The following is a 21,788-nucleotide window of genomic DNA, read 5'->3' as shown; positions in this document are numbered from 1 at the left end:
AAATCATACTGATGGGAGTGGTCACGTGACTACACCTTTGAATGATTTTCCATCGAAACATAAGTTTCATTTCCCACAGACAAGAGCAATTACATCTGATGTCTCCGCTTGGAAATCAAAGTTTTCTGCTTCAAGCCTCTGCAGCCCCCATTAGAATGAAATGCATGAGCCATAGAAGATCAGGACTGTTTCAATCTAGTCTTTTCAAGGAGTAGCATTGCCATATTTTCATGATGCTCTTTTACACAATTCCTCACTCCCTTCCCACCCACCTCAACAGGGTAACACACCACAAGCAAACAAGCAATTGTTTTCATCACTTATACTCTCAATACTGTGAAACCCGAAATTTTTATGTGCACTTCAATTTCGCAAATTTTACGAGGGTTAGATTCCCCAAAATAAAAAGGATGCAAAAGTTCTTGGGTGCACTATATGCATTGAATGCCAGTGGCAATTTGCGAAAAATTACATGCCGTGAAAATTTCTTGCTTTACAGCAGTCTGAAACAGGCAAAATCTGATCAGAAAAGATACTACCACATGGGTAACTTCAGAAAAACAACAACAACCTATTTTGCTTTCTGAGCACTGTTATATGATATCCACTGCTATTGGGTCGGAAAATGCATTGATTTGGTTAAGGATGACAGATGTCACATTCTTGCAATTTATCCCTAAAATGCCATGGGTGCTCTATACTTCTGATGGTGTTTCTTCATTGTCAAGGCATTAAACTAAAAAAAAAAATCAAATTTTCCTAGGTGAGCATAAGTCCAAACTAAAGCAATTCTAGAAACAAGGAACAATTATTGTTCATCACATCCTTATTAGTCAAAGATGAAGTTCAAAGGCAACTTTTTTTTTTTTTTGCTTGCAAAAATGGATGCACTTCATAGGAAAGAACTTCATATTCCCTTCATATAGATGTTTAATAAGCTGTAAAAAGTTTAGCCATCACTTTCATTGATGCTAAAAACCTGAGATTTATGAGACTGCTATTAAAACCTTACACAAGACTCTACCATAAAAAATTCCTTTCATCAAAATGACATGAAAAATTACATGCGACTTGTTCCAGACAATCACATGACATCACATTTAAGTCATGACATAGGCAAATAGCCATATATTAGTTTAAAAATACCTACATGTGTAGGATTTCTACAACTCTAATTATAAACATGCATATTTTCATATAAATACAAACCTCCTCTTTTTCTTGCTCTCAAATTATCTTTACAAATTCATAAAGTATTTTCATAATTTAGACTTTACTCTGTCCTTGTATGTGCATTTCTACATCTGGCTAGTCGTTCTTGTCGTCCCATCATTCTTTATGATGTTCTCAAGTATATCTAGCATCTCACTTCCATTGCTGGAGCTTTGTTGCTGACTGCCGCTACCAGAGATCATGTTCATTCGCATCTGCTGAGCAGATGTGTTGAAACTTGCATTTGTTCCGCTGACACCAGACCCATTCGCAATTGATGCCAGAGGGTTGGTTGGAACCTGTTGTTGCATGCTACTCTGTTGCTGTTGCTGAGGTTGTTGTTGTTGCTGGGGTTGCTGCTGCATTTGCTGCTGCTGCTGCTGCTGGCTCACAAAGTGCTGCTGAGGCATCATGACAGGGTTACTGTTTGTTGCACTGCTCAGAGCACCCTGTGAAGTCATATCCTGCAGAGTTCTCATGTTTGAGCTGGAATCTAACATTTGTCCGGGGAGGTTTCTCTGTGGGAAGCGCGGCTGTTGAGGGTAAGACTGCTGCATCATGGCGTTGCCTTGGAAGCTGTTGCTCTGTTGCTGTCGGTGGCGTTGGATCATCTGGTTCTGCCACTGGCTTGTCATGGAAAGCCGAGGGTATTGGTCCATGCTGACATTGGATGATGGATGTCCCATGTTGATGTGGTTGCCCATGGTGGCAGCATGCTGCTGGGTCGCCCGGGCACTCATCTGCATATTGCCACCACCCATGTTGGTGTGCTGCATCATGGCTTGGCCCTCTAGCTGCCGCCTCATCTGCTGCTGCTGCTGCTGTGACAACCTCTGGATCAAGACCTGCTGCTGAGACTGCTGGGCCATCCCCTGCATCATTCCCGAGTGGGTGGCCACAGTGCCGGTCCCAGTGACAATGCCGTTGGTGAGCTGGTTGGGCAGCATGCGAGCTTGGCCCTGGGTGGGAGCTATTGCTCGCATATTCTGGCCCATGGGGGAGGTCATGTGCGACATCATACCTTGCTGTCCCATCTGCTGTGGCTGTTGCTGCTGCTGCATGCTTGTGTTGACAGCACCTTGGAATGGCATTGAGGTTCGGCGCTGCGTCTCGTCGTAACGTGGAGGTGGGCGCCTTGGAAAAGGCATCGGATGCCCCTGCTGCTGGGTGAAGTTAGCAAGGAGCTTGTTTCTTTGCTCCTGTGTGTATTGTGGCGGGTTGCTGGCAGGATTCTGCAATCTCTGGAGGATATCTGGCGAATTCATGCGCAGCTGTCGACCCTGGGTAAACTGACCAGCTTGACCGGGAGTCATAACATTCCCTGTCTGACCAGTGGGAACCATCCCTTGGTTAGGAGGTGGAAAGTTTGCCCGATTCTGTCCAAATGTTTGCACCATGCTAGGCAGACGTCCAGGCTGGGGAGACTGTCCCCTCATGGGGTTATTGGCAAACTGCGTCAATTGCTCTGCACTTGACATGGAAGTGTTCATTGCATTGTTCAGCATTGGGTTTACCATCCGAGCACGGCTAAGGGTCTGGGCTTGGTTGGGGATGTGAGGATTTTGCATGTTGACTTGGCCCCAAGACATTTGCTGAACTTGGCGCTGTGAATGAGGCTGAGGCTGTTGCTGGGACTGCGATGGCTGCTGTTGCTGCTGCGTAGAAGTCATGAAAGCCTGCTGCTGGGCGGGCACCACATTGCTTTGCTGACTGATAAATGGCATCTGTACTTGTGAGTTCATTTGGGATGTGGTGGAAAAGGAAGCCTGCATTTGAGTTGGTTGGTTCAACTGGGCTACCATATTTGGCGCTCCACTGCTTGACACAGTTTTTACACTTTGTCCATCAAAAGCACCTCTCACTGTCTGCGAGGTGTTCAATTGCTGTGACTCAGACTTGCTCAAGGAATTATGTCCCGCTGATGACTTGAACTCCTGTATACTGGGTAGTGGTCCACTTTTCAACATGGCATCTGTGGCCACAGTATTTGGTGGGCCCTTCATCATTGGGTCATAAGAGTCTGAATTCTCTGATTTGATAACAACAATATTGTCCTGGTTATTCATGGGGGTACCTGGCTTAAAATCGCCTTGCTTATTCTGATCCTGAGCACTCGGTGAATTGGCTGCCATATCAGGCATCTCACCAAGCTGCTGAGATAACTCATCCTCCAGTTTCATGAGATGCTGGACCAATGCATCCGGATTCATCTCCCCAGACTCTATCATCCTAAGCAACTGCGCATTGTCGAGAGACTCCATTGGCAACAGATTCATGACATCCTCCTTGCTACTCCAGGAGGCTCCACCCTGCGCCGGAGAATCTGAGACCCCATTGCCCGAAGGTTGCACCAAGGACATCTGGTTGCTCTGGCAGCTGTCACCAGGTGGCGCCTCAACCTTGAGACGCAATCCGTTGGGATCTGCCCGGGGAGCTTGGGTGGAAGGTGCCTGATTGTGGGCAGGTTTGTTGTCAAGGCAGGGCTTCTTGGCAGGGGACGCATCATTCCTGACTGCGCTGCTACTTCCAGCTACACCGGCAGACAACGTATCCTTCCTCGTCAAGCTGTCCGAAGATCCGCTCAGGTTAGGAGAGTCTGGATTTGGTCGCTTCCGCTCGGGAGCCTTTTTCTGCAATGATCAAGAAGAAACAAAAAGTGGTAATGATATTAACTTTGGCATAAGAAATAGAAGAATAACACACAGCCATTCCTTGAAGATACAGAAAAATAGCAATATAATGAAGCATAGGTTAAATTTTGCTATTTCACCATTTTATGCCCCATCTAATTAAGACATGTTGGACAGGCACATTTTGTGAATCCGTAGATTTATATGTTGACTTGATAACTTTGGAAATGGTGTGAAAATGCCATTGGCTGCACCTTTTGGGTTCAAACCTTTCCAAAGTTAATGTGTGCCTCCAACTCTCATCTATCACTTTAAACCTGGGCATCATATATTTACTAAATAAGCACCTACTGCTGACACAAAGTGGATTTAGAATTCACATGAAAACATTTATACATCGATATGTCACAAAACTATGATATATTTACAGAAAAACTTTTCCAAAAAAAAATTATGAAAAACAGAAATTGTTTGCTCACGGAGACACTAAGAATCATCAAAGCCACATGCACTCTTGGAAGGCATGTGAAATACTGTATGAGTTGTTATTTTCGCAAGGGTTTAATTTTCATGAATTTTGTGAATCACTTTTGGACCTCGAATGTAACGCCACACAAATATGTCGCTATGTGCTGGGGTATTCAATGCACTTACGATAGCATGAGCATTAATTCGCGCAAACAACGTCATGCAAAAATGTATGTGACCTCATTTGCAAAAGTATTTGTACGTGAAAATAATAGTTTATAAATACAGCAGTATTTGATCAATATTGATATCAAAGGCAGTATTTTGTCAGTAAGAGAGACACTCTTCTGCCTATTATTATTAACACATTCTCATTTTACCTGTTCACTGACAACATGTATTACAACCATGCATCATATTCTTTGCCATGACATGTATTTTATATACTGGAAATGCTTACAAAAAGCTACCATTGCTAAAGACATGTGGTAGGTTGTGAAGCAGCAGAATAGATTATGCATGATACATAGAAGACTACCTGTAGTCCAGGTAATTTCTTTTTAAGCTGGGTTGAAAGGTACTAGTACTGTATTGTGGCATTCAAACAGCTCCCATACTGGCTTAGTTTTGTACAGGCTAACTCTGTTTACATAAGAGATAGTCCAAAACAATGAAAATCTTTTCACTGTGACAGAATCTCACAGAAAAAAGAAAATAAACAAAAGCAAAGGGAAATAGTAACAATTTTACCAGAAAACTCATCTCATACAAATGAAGGGTTGTTGTATTTGTGTGTGTTATTAATAACGGGTCACCTAAAAGGTCTCCTGTTTTTTCTCTTTATTATTTCTGTCTTCATTATTTCTTGGAGAATTCAGTGATTTCCTTAACTAATACAGTGCACTCCCGTTATAATGAACAAAGTTACAACAAAATTCCAGTTACAAGGAAGTAAATTCAGGCCTGATCATTATCCACCCTATGTTTGTTCGGTTATAATGAAATTTCGATATAACGAAGGAAAACTTCCGGTCCCGAGGACTTCGTTATAACAGGAGTCCACTGTACTGTATCTAATATCCTTAGCCATATATCTATTCTTGTATTTCCAGTGCTGCCAGTAAGTACAGTGAAGCAAATCTCATGTTGGTGCTGCTTCTTTGCATGTGGTAACAAAATCACATCATAGTGTACACCATACATGTGAGAGTTGTCGTTTGTTTTACTGCAAACATGAAAAAAAAAAGGAAAAATCTTGACAATTACAGTATATCACTGAATCAATAAATGTAGCAATCCAGGTAAGAAAATCTAACAAATATCACGCTTCTACGTTTAGCTTTCACTCTTTTGCAATACTTTGTAGCAAATAGAGACACAACCACCGTGTACACTACCCTCATTCAAACTGTCTTCTCCTACGACAACTAACAGGGGGGGGGGGGGGGGGGGTCATTGAGTGAATGAGTTTGACTTGGTACACCAGAAATCCACTCTAACATGGCAGGGAGACTAAAACCAATACCCTGGGAATATCTTTGCAAGAAGTCACACACATTTTTTTTTTTCATTTGTTTGTTTGTTTGGTTTTTCTTAAATCAGATGGTGACCTTTGTTATGCTAGCCGAAATCCACCATCAGTACACATGGCTGATATATTTGGGATGCACTTCAACATGACCGTCACTGCACTGAGCCCTGCCGGTTGTGGGATGTGCTCTTTGAGCCACAGAGAATGCCAGTCCCAGTAAAGGCCCAGTAAAGGCCCAGCCAAGGCCAAGTTGTCCACAAATGATGACCTGTAGAGGGTTTCTCTAAGAGTGTGAATGCTGGGTCGGCAATGAACGACTTGTTAAACTAGAGAAGCACTCTGAGAGCGCGCAGACCTCCACCAAGCAGCTCATTTCCACCACTATCTCGTTCTACCAGAGAGATCAGTGATTTCCACCCATACGTACGTATGCATGCTGAAAGTTGCTCGATTTCCCAATGTAAGAGCCTTTTGTTATGTCAGCAATATCCAGTTGCATGGCGCGCCTCGCCTCGCCCTAGCATAAACTAGAGCACACATTTTAGTGCGCTTATGAAAACCTCAAATATGCGTAGCATGAACTCCCAAGTTCATTGACCCTACCTGCCAAGATATCAAAAATCTTTCATAAAATCCACAAAAATTCCCAGATCACTGCCAAAATTTAATCATCTGTTCCTTGTGTCATTCTCAACATTTCCTGTAAGTTTCATCTAAATCCGTTAACAATTTTTTGAGTTATTTTGCACACGGACAAACAAACATATAAACAAACCAACAAACAAGCAAACAAACCAACGCTGATGAAAACATAAACTCCGCCCTTGGCGGAGGTAATGATCTGCCAGTAAAACCAACCCTTCCTCTGATGTATCTTCATTTCTCATCTCACCCTGCCACACGAAAGCCCCATTTTAACAGAGCATTTCAAACCAGAGTTACCATGACAACATCCAGGAAATCTTCTTTTTTTTTTTTACCCTACAGTGTACCTGTCAAAACGGTCCCCACAAAATGTTGTTCGGACATTGTTGCAGTAACTTTTGCCAAATTCTACCCTGGCCAGCTTGGTTAATTACCGGTACCCCGGCATTACCCCAACATCACCCTGACATTACCCTGACAAGCCTTCTGTTAAAATGTCCTCGCAGATACATTCAACACGCAGGCGTAATAGTCCAAACAGAATGACACACTGCTTGCCGATCCACATGCACAGATTGTAACCACACCACCTTCGCGCATGAACGGGTAGGTTGTTATGGAAACCTACCCAGAGGTTTTCAGTGTGTGTGTCTATCAAGCAAAACGCTACCCCTTGCTCTCTCCTGCAGTTTTATTGCCTGAAGAGAAGAACTTTGTTCTCCAAACATTGTTCCAACATTGTTGGGGTAGGGTCTGCTAAAACAGGGCTTCATACTTTCCAACAGAGCACATGAGTGCAATGTCAGTGAATGAGTATCTTGTGTATTTTTGTCGCCTGTTCTCTTCTCATTTATACCTCTCCCAAACTATACGTCTCTCTCTCTCTAGCTATCTATTCCAATACCATACTATTGACATGATCAGTCAATGAAAGTTATTAGCTACAGTGCTGTTGCATTTGCATGGCGGTATGATTGTATTTACAGTTGTATGTTGCCGTCACGGTATTAAAACTCTCACATGTTGATGTGCAGTGCATGTATACTCTTCCACACCACACAGCCCATCGGCTTTCCTGGATGGCAAGTGTTATGGCTGTATTACATGTCATGGCACATATGACCTCTATCCCGTATGCATGGCTCCAGTAGTGACACTGCGGGCGTAACGGGACGCACACTACCACTGCTACCAGGAAGTGCCCTGTCAGTGTCAGAGTGGGCAGAAAATGGCTCTGTGCTGAGACAAATTACTCCTTCCTCAATGGCTGGTGAGTGGAGTACCAAACAACACACACTCACTGAACCCCTTTGCATCAAATTAGGTGTATAATATTCGAATGGAGGCAACACTCCCTGCAGAATTAGCACACATATATAAATATACATATAACATACACATACACATACACATACATATACACATACACATACACATACACATACACATACACATACACAATGCATGAAAATGCTGGTTTCCCCTTTATTAGCATGGCTTGATAAACCAAAGATTGTCCTGCAAGAGCTGTAGATAAAAGGTAAATGGCTTAACAATATTTCCAGCTTGAAAAGGTCTGAGCAGAAGTGTGGTACCACCACAGTCACTAATGTGTAAACATGACGCTATGAAAAAAATTTGGAATTTGAAGATAAACGTGAAATGTTTCAAAAAGTGAAAATCAGAGCGTGACTGGATTGAACACACTCGTTGAACTTCCTAACGACAGCAGTGTTTATTAATACACAATTTTGGTATGTGTTTAAATCACGATTTACATTACTGTTTTTTTCCTTTCTTCAGCATTAGCCTACATGACAGGAAAGAGAATGAATAGGTGCATTATGAATACAGATGTGCAGTCCAGAGCTAACTTGGATTGTGCAGTCAGACAACTGAAGCATTCACAAATGTGATTTTGCATTTGTGTTCCAGTATAACTAACATCCATTGCAACAAATCTCTACAGAATACATGGACCATGCAAAGCACATGTGATGCTGGCAGCAATATAGTATCCCATTACATACACAAAGTTGGACACAGGAGTGATCCTGAAGTGCTTTGACCTAAGGTCCTTTGAGTTTGTTCATACATCTGAGTACAATTTTAGTTTTAAGGGCATTAGAACCATGGTACCCAATAAAGTATGTGGCCTCAGAATCCACTGTAAATGGGGATATCAATCATGAATATTGGACAGGTCCATATTTGAAAGCCTACAGGAGTGCTGAAAGTACTAATATGCAGTATATGTGCAGTGGCGGATCTGGGCCTGATAGTGATTCTCTTGGGAATTTTAGGGTCATAAGGTCAAATGTAAAGGGTCAGAGGCCAGGTTAAAATGCTAACAATTTACTATCTAATACTGAAATTACACTTATTCTCCATACCTTGAAATTTACTCAATGCATAAACTTATAAAAGGGGGAGGGGCACCAGGAACACGCCCCCTTTACTTTTTTTGTTAAAACAAAAGAAATTTAAAAGAAATAGTAAAGGCACCCACCCCCCCCCCACTACAGAATTCCTGGATCCGCCCCTGTTGCGTGAGTGTTAGTGCACATATTGTTATTCAGAAGGTAGTCACATAATGCATTAGACACAGAGAGAATTACCTAGATTGATGCCATCCAAATTCTTCTCGAGATGGTCTGAGCTCATCTATATTTTATGGAGCAGTTATAGCAATGCAACATTATCACTTGGAGAGCATTTGTTTGTCACATGAAATAAACGGGATGCAAACAGGTTTGAAGCCTGTCAAAAGCAGACACTTAAGCAGTCTCTTTCCAATCATTTCCATGGTTACATTGATCCCCATCGGTCATTCACCTCGCTTCTCATAGGCAGCATCATCAGCACCGTCACTGGAGAACAGCCTCAGTCCAGACAAGGACTTTTCTTCAGACCATTTCACCAGGATGTGATGAAATGAGGATGTTTCATTATATCACCATAACATCGCCTCTCATCTGGTAATTTCTCCCCCCCCCCCCATCATTTCCACACAAAAATTCAGACTCCATAGGAATCCTACTCTCGAGTACCAACGAACAGAGTTCCCTTACACTGTTCACATACTCTGGGACCTTTTTTGGCCAACAAATACTAACATAAGTACCTACTATAGAATATTCTGGATACTGTACACTTGACAAAAAAAAAAAAAAAAAAAAAACACCCAGAAGAATATACGTAAAAGTATACTAATGTGCACTTCTCATCATTTGAATTTATTTGCATAATTCATTACAATTCATCAAAGTGGCAATAGTGAACAATTTCCGGGAAGGGTTTTATACTTTTACTCTGCTTTATCAGTACTAAACACAAAACAGAATCAAATGAGGTCAAGGATGTAAGACAGGAACCCTTTCTTTGATTTTGCATAAATTTCCATAAATCATTACCATTTGATGAGTTGTTGTGGTGAAGAAACTTTTTTGCTGAACAGGAATATATTAGATCAAGCAGAACCAACTCAATCATTAATTAAACATGTTTTAGAGTTAAAAGCATTCCATACATCATCACCGTTAATCAGTTGCTTGGTTGGTCAGGTTGGTCGTTGGAGGGTTTTGTTTTGTTGGTTTTTTTTTAAGTTGTTCTGGTTTACCTAAACTGTATTTGGATTTGACAGAAATATCAGCAGCTACACATTACAAAGACAGCTTACATTCTACAGCTGATGTGCTACACACTTGAATGGGATTAGTAGGGGGAAGGGGGTGTGACAGAATGTTTGGAAGTTGTTGCTAGATAGGAATAAAAATGTTCAGCTTTCATTGTAGCAAATTTATGCATGTCCCCAACTCCTAACCCTACACATACCAAGTAATACTACTTCTATCAATATATTTCTTTCTCTCTCTAAGAAAAAAAAATAACAAGCAAATAAACAAAAAATTGGTTGTCTGGTCCTATATGATCCATGAAGGAGGTGTTGGACCACACATAGAAGCCAAGCTACACACACTGAAGCTCCATTGGCACACACACTGTACTGGTTGACAAACACACTGCTGAGGAGTATAATTATGGAGGTAAGAACTGGTGGCCAACCATGAAGAAGACACAATAACTAGTCTCAGATTGAAGACCCCTTTCTCTCTTCCCCTTCATGAATATCATTATCATAAAGGAGTTCTACAAGGAATATTACAATTTCAATCAATCAAATCAAGGGAATAATTAGTCCACAATATTAGCTCGTTGTATATCAATACTGCAATGGTTAATCAAGTATGTGATTCACATTACAAAAGTGACAAAATTTGATAAAACGAAAAAAAAAAAAATATGCACAAGCATTGACACTGTAAGGAGATAGCCTTCCATTCAGTCTCTATTCTGCCAAAGCTGAAAACAGCTACACCTCTCATCCCCTCGCACCGTTAATCACTTCACCAAGCAGAAGTGTGGTGGCTGGACCCGGAAGACTATGCTTCCCCTGCACAACGGACCTCCCGTGACCCCAGTGGAGTGAAGTAGGGCGTGCATACATTATTCAAATGAGGAGGACAGTGCTAGATGTCTTACCCTCCCTACACACTGCCCTCCACAGATACCTCCTGACCTGCTGAGGGCTGCCGTGTGAGGAGGGGATCCCTTTCCCACGCACTAGGTGTTTGTGTTTGTGTGCGCCCATTGAGAATGTGCGAGGTCCAAAACTGGAGCGACGCTCTCAATGGTCTGTAGGAACAAAGCAGGTTGACATGACTGAAACACTCCAGAGAGAAGAGAGAGAAGAGAAGAGAATAAGAGAAAACAAAAGAAAAGAGAGAGAGAGAGAGAGATACAAAGATAAGAGGTATATAGTTCTGATAGATACTTTAATATTAATGATGGATATCATTGACACAAATTATGATATGGACGGACAGAATGTCATACAGACAAACGTACAGGGAAAGGAAGCAGAAGAGATATGGGAAGGGAGGGAAAGCTTGGGAGACAGAAGGAAGAGACAGCTATATAGTCAGGATGAATGTGTTTATGAATGTCTCCTCAGAGCCAAGAGGTACAATGCAACCTGTATGACAGCTACCAAAGCTCACCATCTAGGAAACTTCTGGTAATATGCATGGCATACATCAAGGCACTCTGTGTCATTTACTTCTAGTTGTAGGACACACAAAAAAAAGTGAAAGTTCCACTTCCCATCCCTCAAAACTTGTGACACAACTACTGTTTTACAGGCCTTTCTAAGAAAATAACCATTTGCATTGTATCTCCTGCCAGAATAGCAAGAAATAATGATAAATATAGATAAAAATCAGCCCGGCTTTATTAGTATGCACTTGAAATCGAGGTGAAGTTTTGACCAGAGCAAGATTTTCTACTTTTTTTTTCTTTAAATATTTAACTCTATAAGTGCCATGGTGGAAACCCCCTGTGTGCCACATTATTCCGAGACGCCAACGCAGTTATGCTTTTAGAAAAACATTCTCTTTTTAAGATCTATGTAACTTTTATACATTTCTGTTAAAAGCTGGACATGTGTGCAGAGTTGTAGAGAAAATGCCAAGCCTTCCTTTGACGTAAACTGTATGACAGACCCATGATTGCTATTCTTTAAATTACTTGTAGCTACATTACTGTAAATGCGTGAATTTTGCACACAGTGACAGAAACTTACAGTTTACACGCAAATCCAGTAGGGAACACTGCTTGCTGGTCAGTCACTACATAAAATGCTAGGTAAATGAGAGGAACGGAATGGTAAGAGACACTTTCATTGTATTGTGGCATTTGGCGTTTTATTGATCGGTTTGGGCGGGTTTACGCATTTGAACAGAATATGCGAAGTTGGCACGCTGTCGACTGAGTCAGGCGTGCGAACGTGGCACATAAAGAGTTCAAAGAGCCTTGAACTATACTCCAAGATACAGGAAATATGAAGTAACTTCATGGTTTTCGTCAAATCTACCATCATCACTATTCAAACGATGCATGTGAGAAAAACAGGAACTGACATGCTGTCCAAAGTCTTTGAAATAAACAAGTCTTTGAAGTGCATGTATCTAGCTGTTTGCATGTGTGCTGCACATCATTTCTATTATCTGTCTTCTAATGCTGGCATAAAATTTAAAAACACTGAAGAGCATAATTCAAGTGCACAAAGACAGAGACTCCAACCCAAAGCACCTTCTGATCTGGAGATTCTCCCGCCTGAAACCCCTAGCAAACGGGAGACTCCAAGTTGATGTGTGCGAAGTTCCTAGGGTTCTACATGCTTATTTTTTCAACATACAATAGCAATAAGTAAGAAATCCTTTCCAACGGGAGACACAGAGCCAGGGCGGGAGAAATTAAATCTCAAGCGGGAGAACGGGAGATTTTGCAAAAATGGGTTTTCGGCGGGAGATCTCCCGTCGAAAACGGGAGAGTTGGAGTCTCTGCAAAGAAACAAACCAAATATCAGTGGCAAGTGACAGAATACTGTACAGACACCATACAATTAGTGAGTCAAAATTTATTGTGAATCAGAGCTTCAATAATAATAATAATAACAATAACAATAATAATAATATTAATAATGATAATAATAATAATTATTATCATTATCATTATCATTATTATTATCATTATTATTTTTATCATTATTATTATTATTATTATTATTATTATTATTATTATTATTATTATCATTATTATTTTTATCATTATTATTATTACTATTATTATTATTATTGTTATTATCATTATTATTATTATTATTATCATTATTATTATTATTATTATTATTATTATTATTATTATTATTATTATTATCATTATTATTATTACAAAAATAACAAGGTGCATTTCTATAGTACAGCTGCTATCCTATACTCAACTGCACTGCAATATGAGATTCCTGTCTGATGGATTTCTCACTTAAATCATAAATCCCAAAACAAATCACAAATTTATAACAAAATGAACTTAAATCAAAGTGTGCGTATTACTACAATTACATGAAGGATTCCACATACAGTTATAAGTAATTAAACATGAAATCTGAAACTGATCGTCCATTCTTATTTTATGCCAATAAACTTGCCCAGAAATAATGAGGTGCTACCTAAAATGTAGTCTTAGGCACTGGTTTCATATGAGAAACACAAGACACTCAGCTAGGTGTGTAATTCCACTGCAGCCTACCCATAATAGGTATGTAAAATATCAAGTTCCATTACAAAATGAATGTACCTCAAACCATATGGGTCTGTTTAATTTTGAAACAAATATTGGTGTTTCTCAAAATGTTTCCTGGATTTTTTTTTTCTATTGTAGGCCAAACACTCTTCAGCCAAAGATTGGTCAACAAGGTCACTGGTGTCAAAGAAAGTAGATATATACTAGTACATGTCAAAAGTCCATTAGCACTAGAAATGTGCGAGCAGTGAGAAATATCTATTCTCTCTAGGTTATCTAGGTTAACTCTAGGTTAACTATCTAGGTTAATCTTCCAGGTTTATTGTTTAGTCATTTATTATAGTCCTTGAGCAGATAAATCAATACTCTGAAAAGACCCCAAAACATAAGACACTGAACAAGGATGATGATATAGGAGGCTCACATTTGATAGTGTAATGTAGCGATGCAATTTCAATTACAATGGCACTTGCTTAAACTTCAACTGTGTAAAAATTTATGCATGCTTTTAGTCTTCTTTGTTGTTGTTGTTTTTTCCTGCTTCCTTCGGCACCCAATCATGCATTACTATGTGCAGCTATGTCATCACTCTTGTTCATTGTGATTTGTTATAAATTTTGACAAAATTCTTATTCCTCATCCCAATCACTATAAATTCTGAAACTCTGTAGGCCTACCCAGTGTAACCAATTTACAGAATGTTCAAATGCAAAAGTATGAAAATCATCGGAAAGTGTCCTTCAATTCTACCAAATCTGAAAAATAAAAAATTATAAACAAAGTCTTCAAATCAATACATTTCCGCCTCTGAAAATGTCATTCACGTCAACAGAAGTCATTAGCCATTGTGAAATTACAATGCAAACAGCACGTATAGCCAACACATCCACGAGACGGATAGACAGTGGTGCTCTGAGTATCCTCATACAGGTTTCGAATTTACACTGGGAGCCGGGTGCCTCGTTGCAATGTCCAAAGTCGGCAACACGTCTAACTCTAAACTACATTCAGGAAGTAAGGAAATTTACTTCCTCCCAGCAAGCGAAGACATGGGCAAGCAGACTCCAGCTTGCTTGGATCCACGACTCAAACATACATGTACTTTCAGTGAAAGAAAAAGGGGGCATGAAGGATTCAAAAGGCCTACTGATTCAGAGTTATTGCACATGATATTCCAGGTCTAAAGCCATGATTTCTAGAATTCAGTTACATAGAGTTTTGTTGTTTTGTTTTTTTTTTTGTTTTTTTTTGGGGGGGGGGAGGGGGTAAAACACCTGCTGACTGAGTTTTGAAAAGTAGATCAACTCTTAAAAGTGTAGGGCATTTTGCACCTCATAGAAAGCTTCCGCTGTGTTGTGAATGAGGCATGGGGAGTGGCATAACAGAATTGTATGTAGGTGACATAATAGTAGCTTTCAAGTAAACATGCACCCCTTGAAGACTTAATGAAATGGAGTAGAATTTAACATACTGGAGGGCAAAAACTATTATTCATGATCACATGGACAAATAAGATGAACTGAGGATGCCATAACTCCATTAGTCTCTCCTGCTTGTACACAAATCATCCCTAAATTTCTTTTGTATGACAAGAACTAAATAAGTTTATGAGGTAATCATACCCTTAAGATGAAAGTGTCCTGAATTAGGATTTAGTGACGGTGATATTCTACGGGGGAGGGACTACATTCACTTGAATTATTGACGGAAAATATGATTTTGGAATATTTTTATAAAACCAATCAACATGAGAGTGGGAGGGTTGTGAGGCAGAGACATCATCATGTCATAATCTGTATGTAACTTGTGACTGATGTCACTGCTGGACAAAAAAAAAAAAAAATAATGAACTTTCGAAGTTCCATATTGCTCTCACTCAATGAAACTGTTACTAATCTTTTTGTATGACTTTGCCACTCTTCCCACAGAAGCAAGCTTGAACACAGAATGGAATGTCCTTGTAAAGACAGCAAAGGTGAATCCACTTGGAATGAGTTACACTTCAGCGAATGACTTATTAAAAGTGAATTGCCAAGTTTACACAACTTAAAGACCTATAAAGACAAGTAGGTGAGTGCAGCGGTAAGTCAATCTTTGCTGGTCAGCTTTGTTCCAAAGTTTCTGTGCAGATTGCAGGGCATCAAAATGTGTGATGGTTGCACATCAAGTTGCATCCGTAGGCAGAGGAATGGAAAACATTCAGTGGCAGGGAATATGGAAATCTTCCTTTAAAAAAAAACCCAAAAACAAACAAACAAACAAAGTGCAATGGCTGGGGGTCTTGCGCTGTGTGTTTTGAGCTCATCAGGTTCTGTTGCCTTCAAACAGCGGGCCAAACGGGATGTGAGGGATCATGTCACCCTCGCACGCTTGCCGTCATGACAACTCGGCCAGACTTGGCAGTGGGCATGTACCCACTTCCAAGAGTTCAGGCATGCCGAATGTAGTACCACAACAAGTCCAGGGTCTACACGGGCTGCCCCCTTCTCCTCTCCCTCCCTGAGGGAACGGCCATCATTTCATGGCATTCCTCATACCCCCCTTCCACTGTCTCATCATACAAGGCAAGTTTTAGGCCCCCTTCACTTGGGAGAATTAAGTACTAAGTATGCACTTGCGAGCCATTGTTCATTTGATACCATCCACACACAGTGTCTGGTCAGCCATTCAAGACTCTCAAAACTATCCCTTGGCTAATTACTATTTTTAAACCACAAGTTCTCTTGTATACATGTCATAATACATTGATGTGGGGGGGGGGGGAGGGAGATTGATAAGCACAAATCAACTACTCATCCAAGTATGTAAGCATTTACTATATAGTACTGTAAAAGTAGATATTTTTGTGCGACTAATTTTTTGCACTTGGCAGGGTAAGAAGAGTTTTGCGTGTTTTTAATTACGCGGAATCAAGATGTCAACTACAGGAACATATGGCACGCAAAAATATTCGCGTGCTTTTGTTTTCGCGCTAGCTTCTGGTTGCCCGAAATGCACAAATATTTTTACACCGCGAAAATTTCCACTTTTACAGTACATGCAAATAATGGCTGCACCTGCGAAAACTCACTTGGTAATAAAATTCTTTATCACCATTGTTACGGATGAATACACAGAGATTTTTATATAAAAGTTAGAATCTATGCAACCTTTAAATTGGTCAAACCATGTACAGTAAGTAACAAATTATCTAATAACATCATATCAAATTTAAAGGGATGCTTCTCAGTTTAAATTTCTCTTTCTCCAGCTCTCTGTAGATCTCTTTCTCTCCCCTCTCAAACAGACAAGCACTGTGTACCTGTAAAGTCCAGCTCAAATGTCATTTCAGCTTTGCTGGTTTGCTGGACGATCATGGTTAAGAATAAAAACCAACATTGTGAGCAGAATTTTGTTTTCAGCCTACGAGAGAATAAGACTAAAAATAGGAATCAGACTCTCCATAAAACTGGTGAAAATAAAGTGAAAATTCTTACAGAGCACAACAAAATCCCCCAAAGCCCTTTTTTCTCATTATAAAATGAACAAATTGTGATTTTTTGAATGTCTCTAATGAAGCCAAACAACAGACATACAAACACACACACTCACAATAAAAATACACTACCATGATACATAAAGACACAAGCAGATACTTCCATATAGAGCTATTAATATCTTTATGCATTTGGTTGTTTGATAGCTGTTATACATAGAGAACATTTTGCTGTACTCCCAAGTGTTTTTTCCCTAAACCAGCTAACACAACCCTTATCTGATGAAAATGAATAGAGATTATTGTGTCTTTCCCCTGCCTATGTCTCAATTGATAGATTTCTAACATGACAAAGAGAATGCACTCTATGATTTATCAGCCAACCTGTCCGTTGATCAGATAGCAGATTTTTTTTTTTTTTTTTTTTCAAAGAGGAATTCACTAATTTTGAATAAACCAAAGCAAATGATATGAAAGCAATGACTTAAGCATAAAACCATCTCCTTTCCATAGTTAAGAAGTCGTAGCAGACCAATCAATCAACATCAAAAGCAGTGCATCAGTGATTGTGAAGGCACTGATTCCATTTTTCACTGTGATATGACAACTGAAGCTTGTTACAACTTGTTCTGCAGTTATGATTCTTGTCATGTAATTCAAATTTTAAGATTCATAATATAACATCCTCATGTTTACTTTGCACCCATCTCTCTTCCTCTGTCTACTATCCTTATTCCATTTTCAACACTCTCAACTATTTCAACAACTTGTCTCTCAACTTAGAAACTTCTTCTTGATCTTCAACTTTTTGTTGAAATTCAACTTTGCCTACAAAGCTTGTATCTCTCCCACTGGAGTACGCTTTTTCCATGTAATCCCAGATAAATCATGATTCTGCATCAAGTAAAATATTATCCTCTCTACTGAGAACTGCGTTTAGGAACAAACATGTTTCTCTTCAAAGAAGCAGGTCAATATGACAAACCAAAAAACAACAACATATGGATACAAAGATAAACGAGAATGTCATGATGAGATGAGAGAGAAAAATGTATGCTTACAGCATACTGGTATGCAGTTAACTAATACAGTAATTCTAATTTAACCCAAAACAGCTTAAAGGGACTGTACAGTACTGGTTGAGTTGGGGATTCATGTTTTGAATATTCCTAAGTGAGATAATGAAAAGCCTCTTATGAAATATGAAAGAGCATGTAATTTTAAGAAGGATTCAACGTTTATTTGGTTTTCAAATGGCTGAGATATCAAAAAAAGTGCTAATAATAAAAGGCGACATGCCACAACTTTATTAGGATCTCTTTGTTTCACCTTGTTTTGGGATATCTCAGCCATTTCAAAACCGATTTTCATCGAATAAACTTTTGATACCCCTTTGAACTGCATGCTCTTTGACATCTCATAGAGTGATTTCTGAATATCTCGCAAAACGTTAAAAGCTAAATCCTCACTTCGACCAGAACTGTACACACCCTTTAAGCATTTTATAAAAGAATTTTTTGTTTTTTTTGTAAGTGCAAAAGCAACTTGAATTGTGTTTCTTCCTAGCATTTTCTCACAGATAATTTGGCAAATTATGTTCCAGAGGAGGTTTTTAATTCCAGTTTTGTTTCACTTTTTAGTGAGCATCTGTCATACAATCAGTTTGACCTGCAACATGTATAAATGTTATTGAGGTGCTGGAGTTTCATGTGACCTCTTATCAACTTCTGCCATGGCGCATGTGTTACTCCTGCATGTAAGCATATAGGCTCTTGTACCGGAAGTTGTGTCTTGGATTGATAGGTCATGGTGTAGTGGCATAGCTGTTGTATATGAAAAGTTGTTTGCATTTAGCAGTCAGTAAGGTAAGTCAATGTGGGACCTGAACAGTCTGCAAATTTAAATGTTCATAATCTACTTCAGAAAGGCTACTTTAACTCTGTTAAGATCCTCTCCTGGTTAGGAACTTTACTCTGACAGTGAAAAACATTACTAAGTTCCAGCTTTATACCTGAAATTTATTTGTGTGTGTGTGTTTGTGTTTGCGACTCTGCTACAATGTCAATTGGATTGTGGAGTAGTGTGCATCCATCAATACGGAGACTTTCTGGAGACAAAATTCATAAAAGTAATCATGAGTGATCTGTGAACATCTACGGGCTGTGGTACAAGCAGTACGACAGTCACATAAAAAAGATGATCACAGATTCAATTTTTGCTCATTGGAAGGTGAAGGCTAGGTGAAGGAATGACGTTCAGATAGTCATGATTTTCATCATCTAGTTTGTATCTGACCTTCCAAAAAATGTCAGTTATCCATTGCCTCTATCTCATTACCTTATCCAAAACATTTTCGAGTAAAGAGTTTACATATCTGTTCATCATCTGTGTTTTTACAGATTACAATGTAACATTTGATTGCTAGAGGTATGACTCCAAGCCCTCTACTTTGACAACATTCCCTGCTGCTTTAAAGTGCAAAGTACACTTCCAACTAAAACAGTTATGTTTGGCCTTCCTAAGAACAAAACAATAATATATCAAATGTCATCACTGTGGCATTTTTGTTTAATATAGAGAGAGATTCAAGAGGAGAATGTCAACTCAAAATGCAGTAGTTCTACACCACGATTATTTTCAAGACTTCAATGCGACATCTTCAAAGACATGTATTCAGCTACATCCAGAGCCTGCAACATTTCTACAGCCAATAGGAAAACACAAGTGGGATAAGCTCATCCTATACAAGAGCAGAGGGCAAAACTAAACACTCCAGCTAAAACCGGCAAGAGTATCTGACACCATTTCAAAGTAATATCATATCTACACCCACACACACAAAACTACATGTGTACAAGTTTGAATCTCTCTCTCTCACTCTATCTCTCTCAAACACACACACAGACACATACAAAGTTTGTACATACAATCACACACACACGCACACAAACATGTTTGTGCACTGTAATATGTGAGGTGAGCGCAAATAACGCTAGATTCGACTGGGCCAAGGCAAAATAGCACTGACTGGGTATATCACACTGGGCGACTGTATTCAACTGTAAATGTGTTCATATTGTAATACTTGAGTATTGTAATATACAGTGTATATGTGTCGTTGTGGGAGAGGGGCTATCTCTTCCCCCCCCCCCCACCTTCAAACTGGATAATTAGTATTATTCTAACATGTATGGTTTCAGTACCTGTAGTTGTTCATACCAACAGTCAAGGCTAGCAAGGATGGAAGGTGTTGGGCTAGGGTTTGCAGTCTACCATCGAAGACACTGCACTGTACTGTTGCATCATTCGTGAAAAATTCTGGTCTCGAAGCTGGACTTGGTCCAGGATTGGCACAGTCAACAAAGTCTACCATTTGGTCCAGAGCTACCATTTCAGTTACTCATCACCCAGTTCCCATTCTATTTAACCAGAGATGTCCCAAAATCACAATTATCAAAGCTCACCCTAAAGTGGTGTTTTGCAAATATGCAGAAAATGTGAACCAGAGACGTCCCAAAGTCACAATTATCAAAGCTCACCCTAAAGTGGTGTTTTGCAAATATGCAGAAAATTTGAAACTTTGGAAAAGGACAAAAAATGGTCACAAATGAAAAATACTAGTAAAGATCCACAGGCAATAGTAAAATTGAGTAAATATACAGTGACTAATGGCAGACATAATATAATGTGAATGTTTAAAGAAATTTAATGTAGATCCTTTAGAAACAGCTCATCGTAGCTGTCACCTACAACCTGCTTTTGTGTACAAATATTGGTATTCATTTTTTTTTCTTTTTTCTTTTTTTTTTTGCAGTAATCATTTTCCATTCGTCAGAAGTTGTCTTAAAGACTTTAGCACTGATATACTTCACCCAATCTTTTCAAGACTTTTCAGTCAAAATTACAAGATATATAAAACCTGCAAGATTTGGTCTTCTGTATAATTAAGAATGATTAAGAAACATGTGAACATACAACCGCACATGTGACACACCCCTTTACTCGCTGTCTAGGTAGACGCTAAACAGATCATTTGAGTTCCCAAAATGCTAAGTGTCCTGACATGAGCTGAAAACAAAGACATATTCGTTTTCACTGCACTACTACTGGGAAGTCCACTGCCGATGCCACGCTACAAATCGACACATGCGACATCAACGGCCAATACATTCTGACATGGAGCGGAGTTTAAAGGAGGGTGTGGTCCCCACATGCTTCTTCATGCAGGAGAGGGATCGGGTCGAATCATGCAGCAGTCAAAGTTAGTCATATCCTAGTCATGTCATACTTTAACGCAAAGCTTTGGAAATGGCTGTGACACATGACATGCCCTAACACAGACTTCTCCTCGTGCGCCAGCTCTCTGCGAAGGAAAGGCAGTACACGCCATGCCAATAATGAACACATTTGGATCCCACCTGTTGCTGTGAATTAATCTCCAGTAGTCCCAAAATCCTGACACTACCATGCGTTGCAACATTCTTTTCCCGGCTCACACAAAAGACGCTTTGAAGATTTTTATCAAGACATTTCCTTCCACACCTTAATAAGAAATGTACAATGAAAATAAAGATGAAATGTTCGCTATGCAAATGAGCACAGTAAGCACCACCTACGGAGCAATCATGAAGAGGTTTGATATTTCTCCAACGAAAAAAATCTGCGTGCCTCTCGAGACTGACAG

The 21,788-nt window shown here is 39.7% G+C and overlaps 1 protein-coding gene across 1 annotated transcript in view; it reads right to left on the bottom strand.

Moving 5' to 3' along the window:
- Positions 1-1,133: 1,133 nt before the first annotated feature.
- Positions 1,134-21,788, bottom strand: part of LOC140234939 (uncharacterized) — a 62,673-nt gene continuing 42,018 nt past the window's right edge. Inside the window, exon 2 of the mRNA XM_072314979.1 lies at positions 1,134-3,842. Coding sequence (XP_072171080.1) covers positions 1,299-3,842 — 2,544 coding nt within the window. The 3' untranslated portion in view covers positions 1,134-1,298. The remainder of the gene's footprint in view (positions 3,843-21,788) is intronic.

The sequence above is a fragment of the Diadema setosum genome, chromosome 11 (genome assembly GCF_964275005.1).
Source record: "Diadema setosum chromosome 11, eeDiaSeto1, whole genome shotgun sequence".
In the NCBI taxonomy this organism is placed as follows: domain Eukaryota; kingdom Metazoa; phylum Echinodermata; class Echinoidea; order Diadematoida; family Diadematidae; genus Diadema; species Diadema setosum.
Note: the sequence above shows the minus strand (reverse complement) of the source record. Positions and strands in the feature narration are given on the sequence as shown.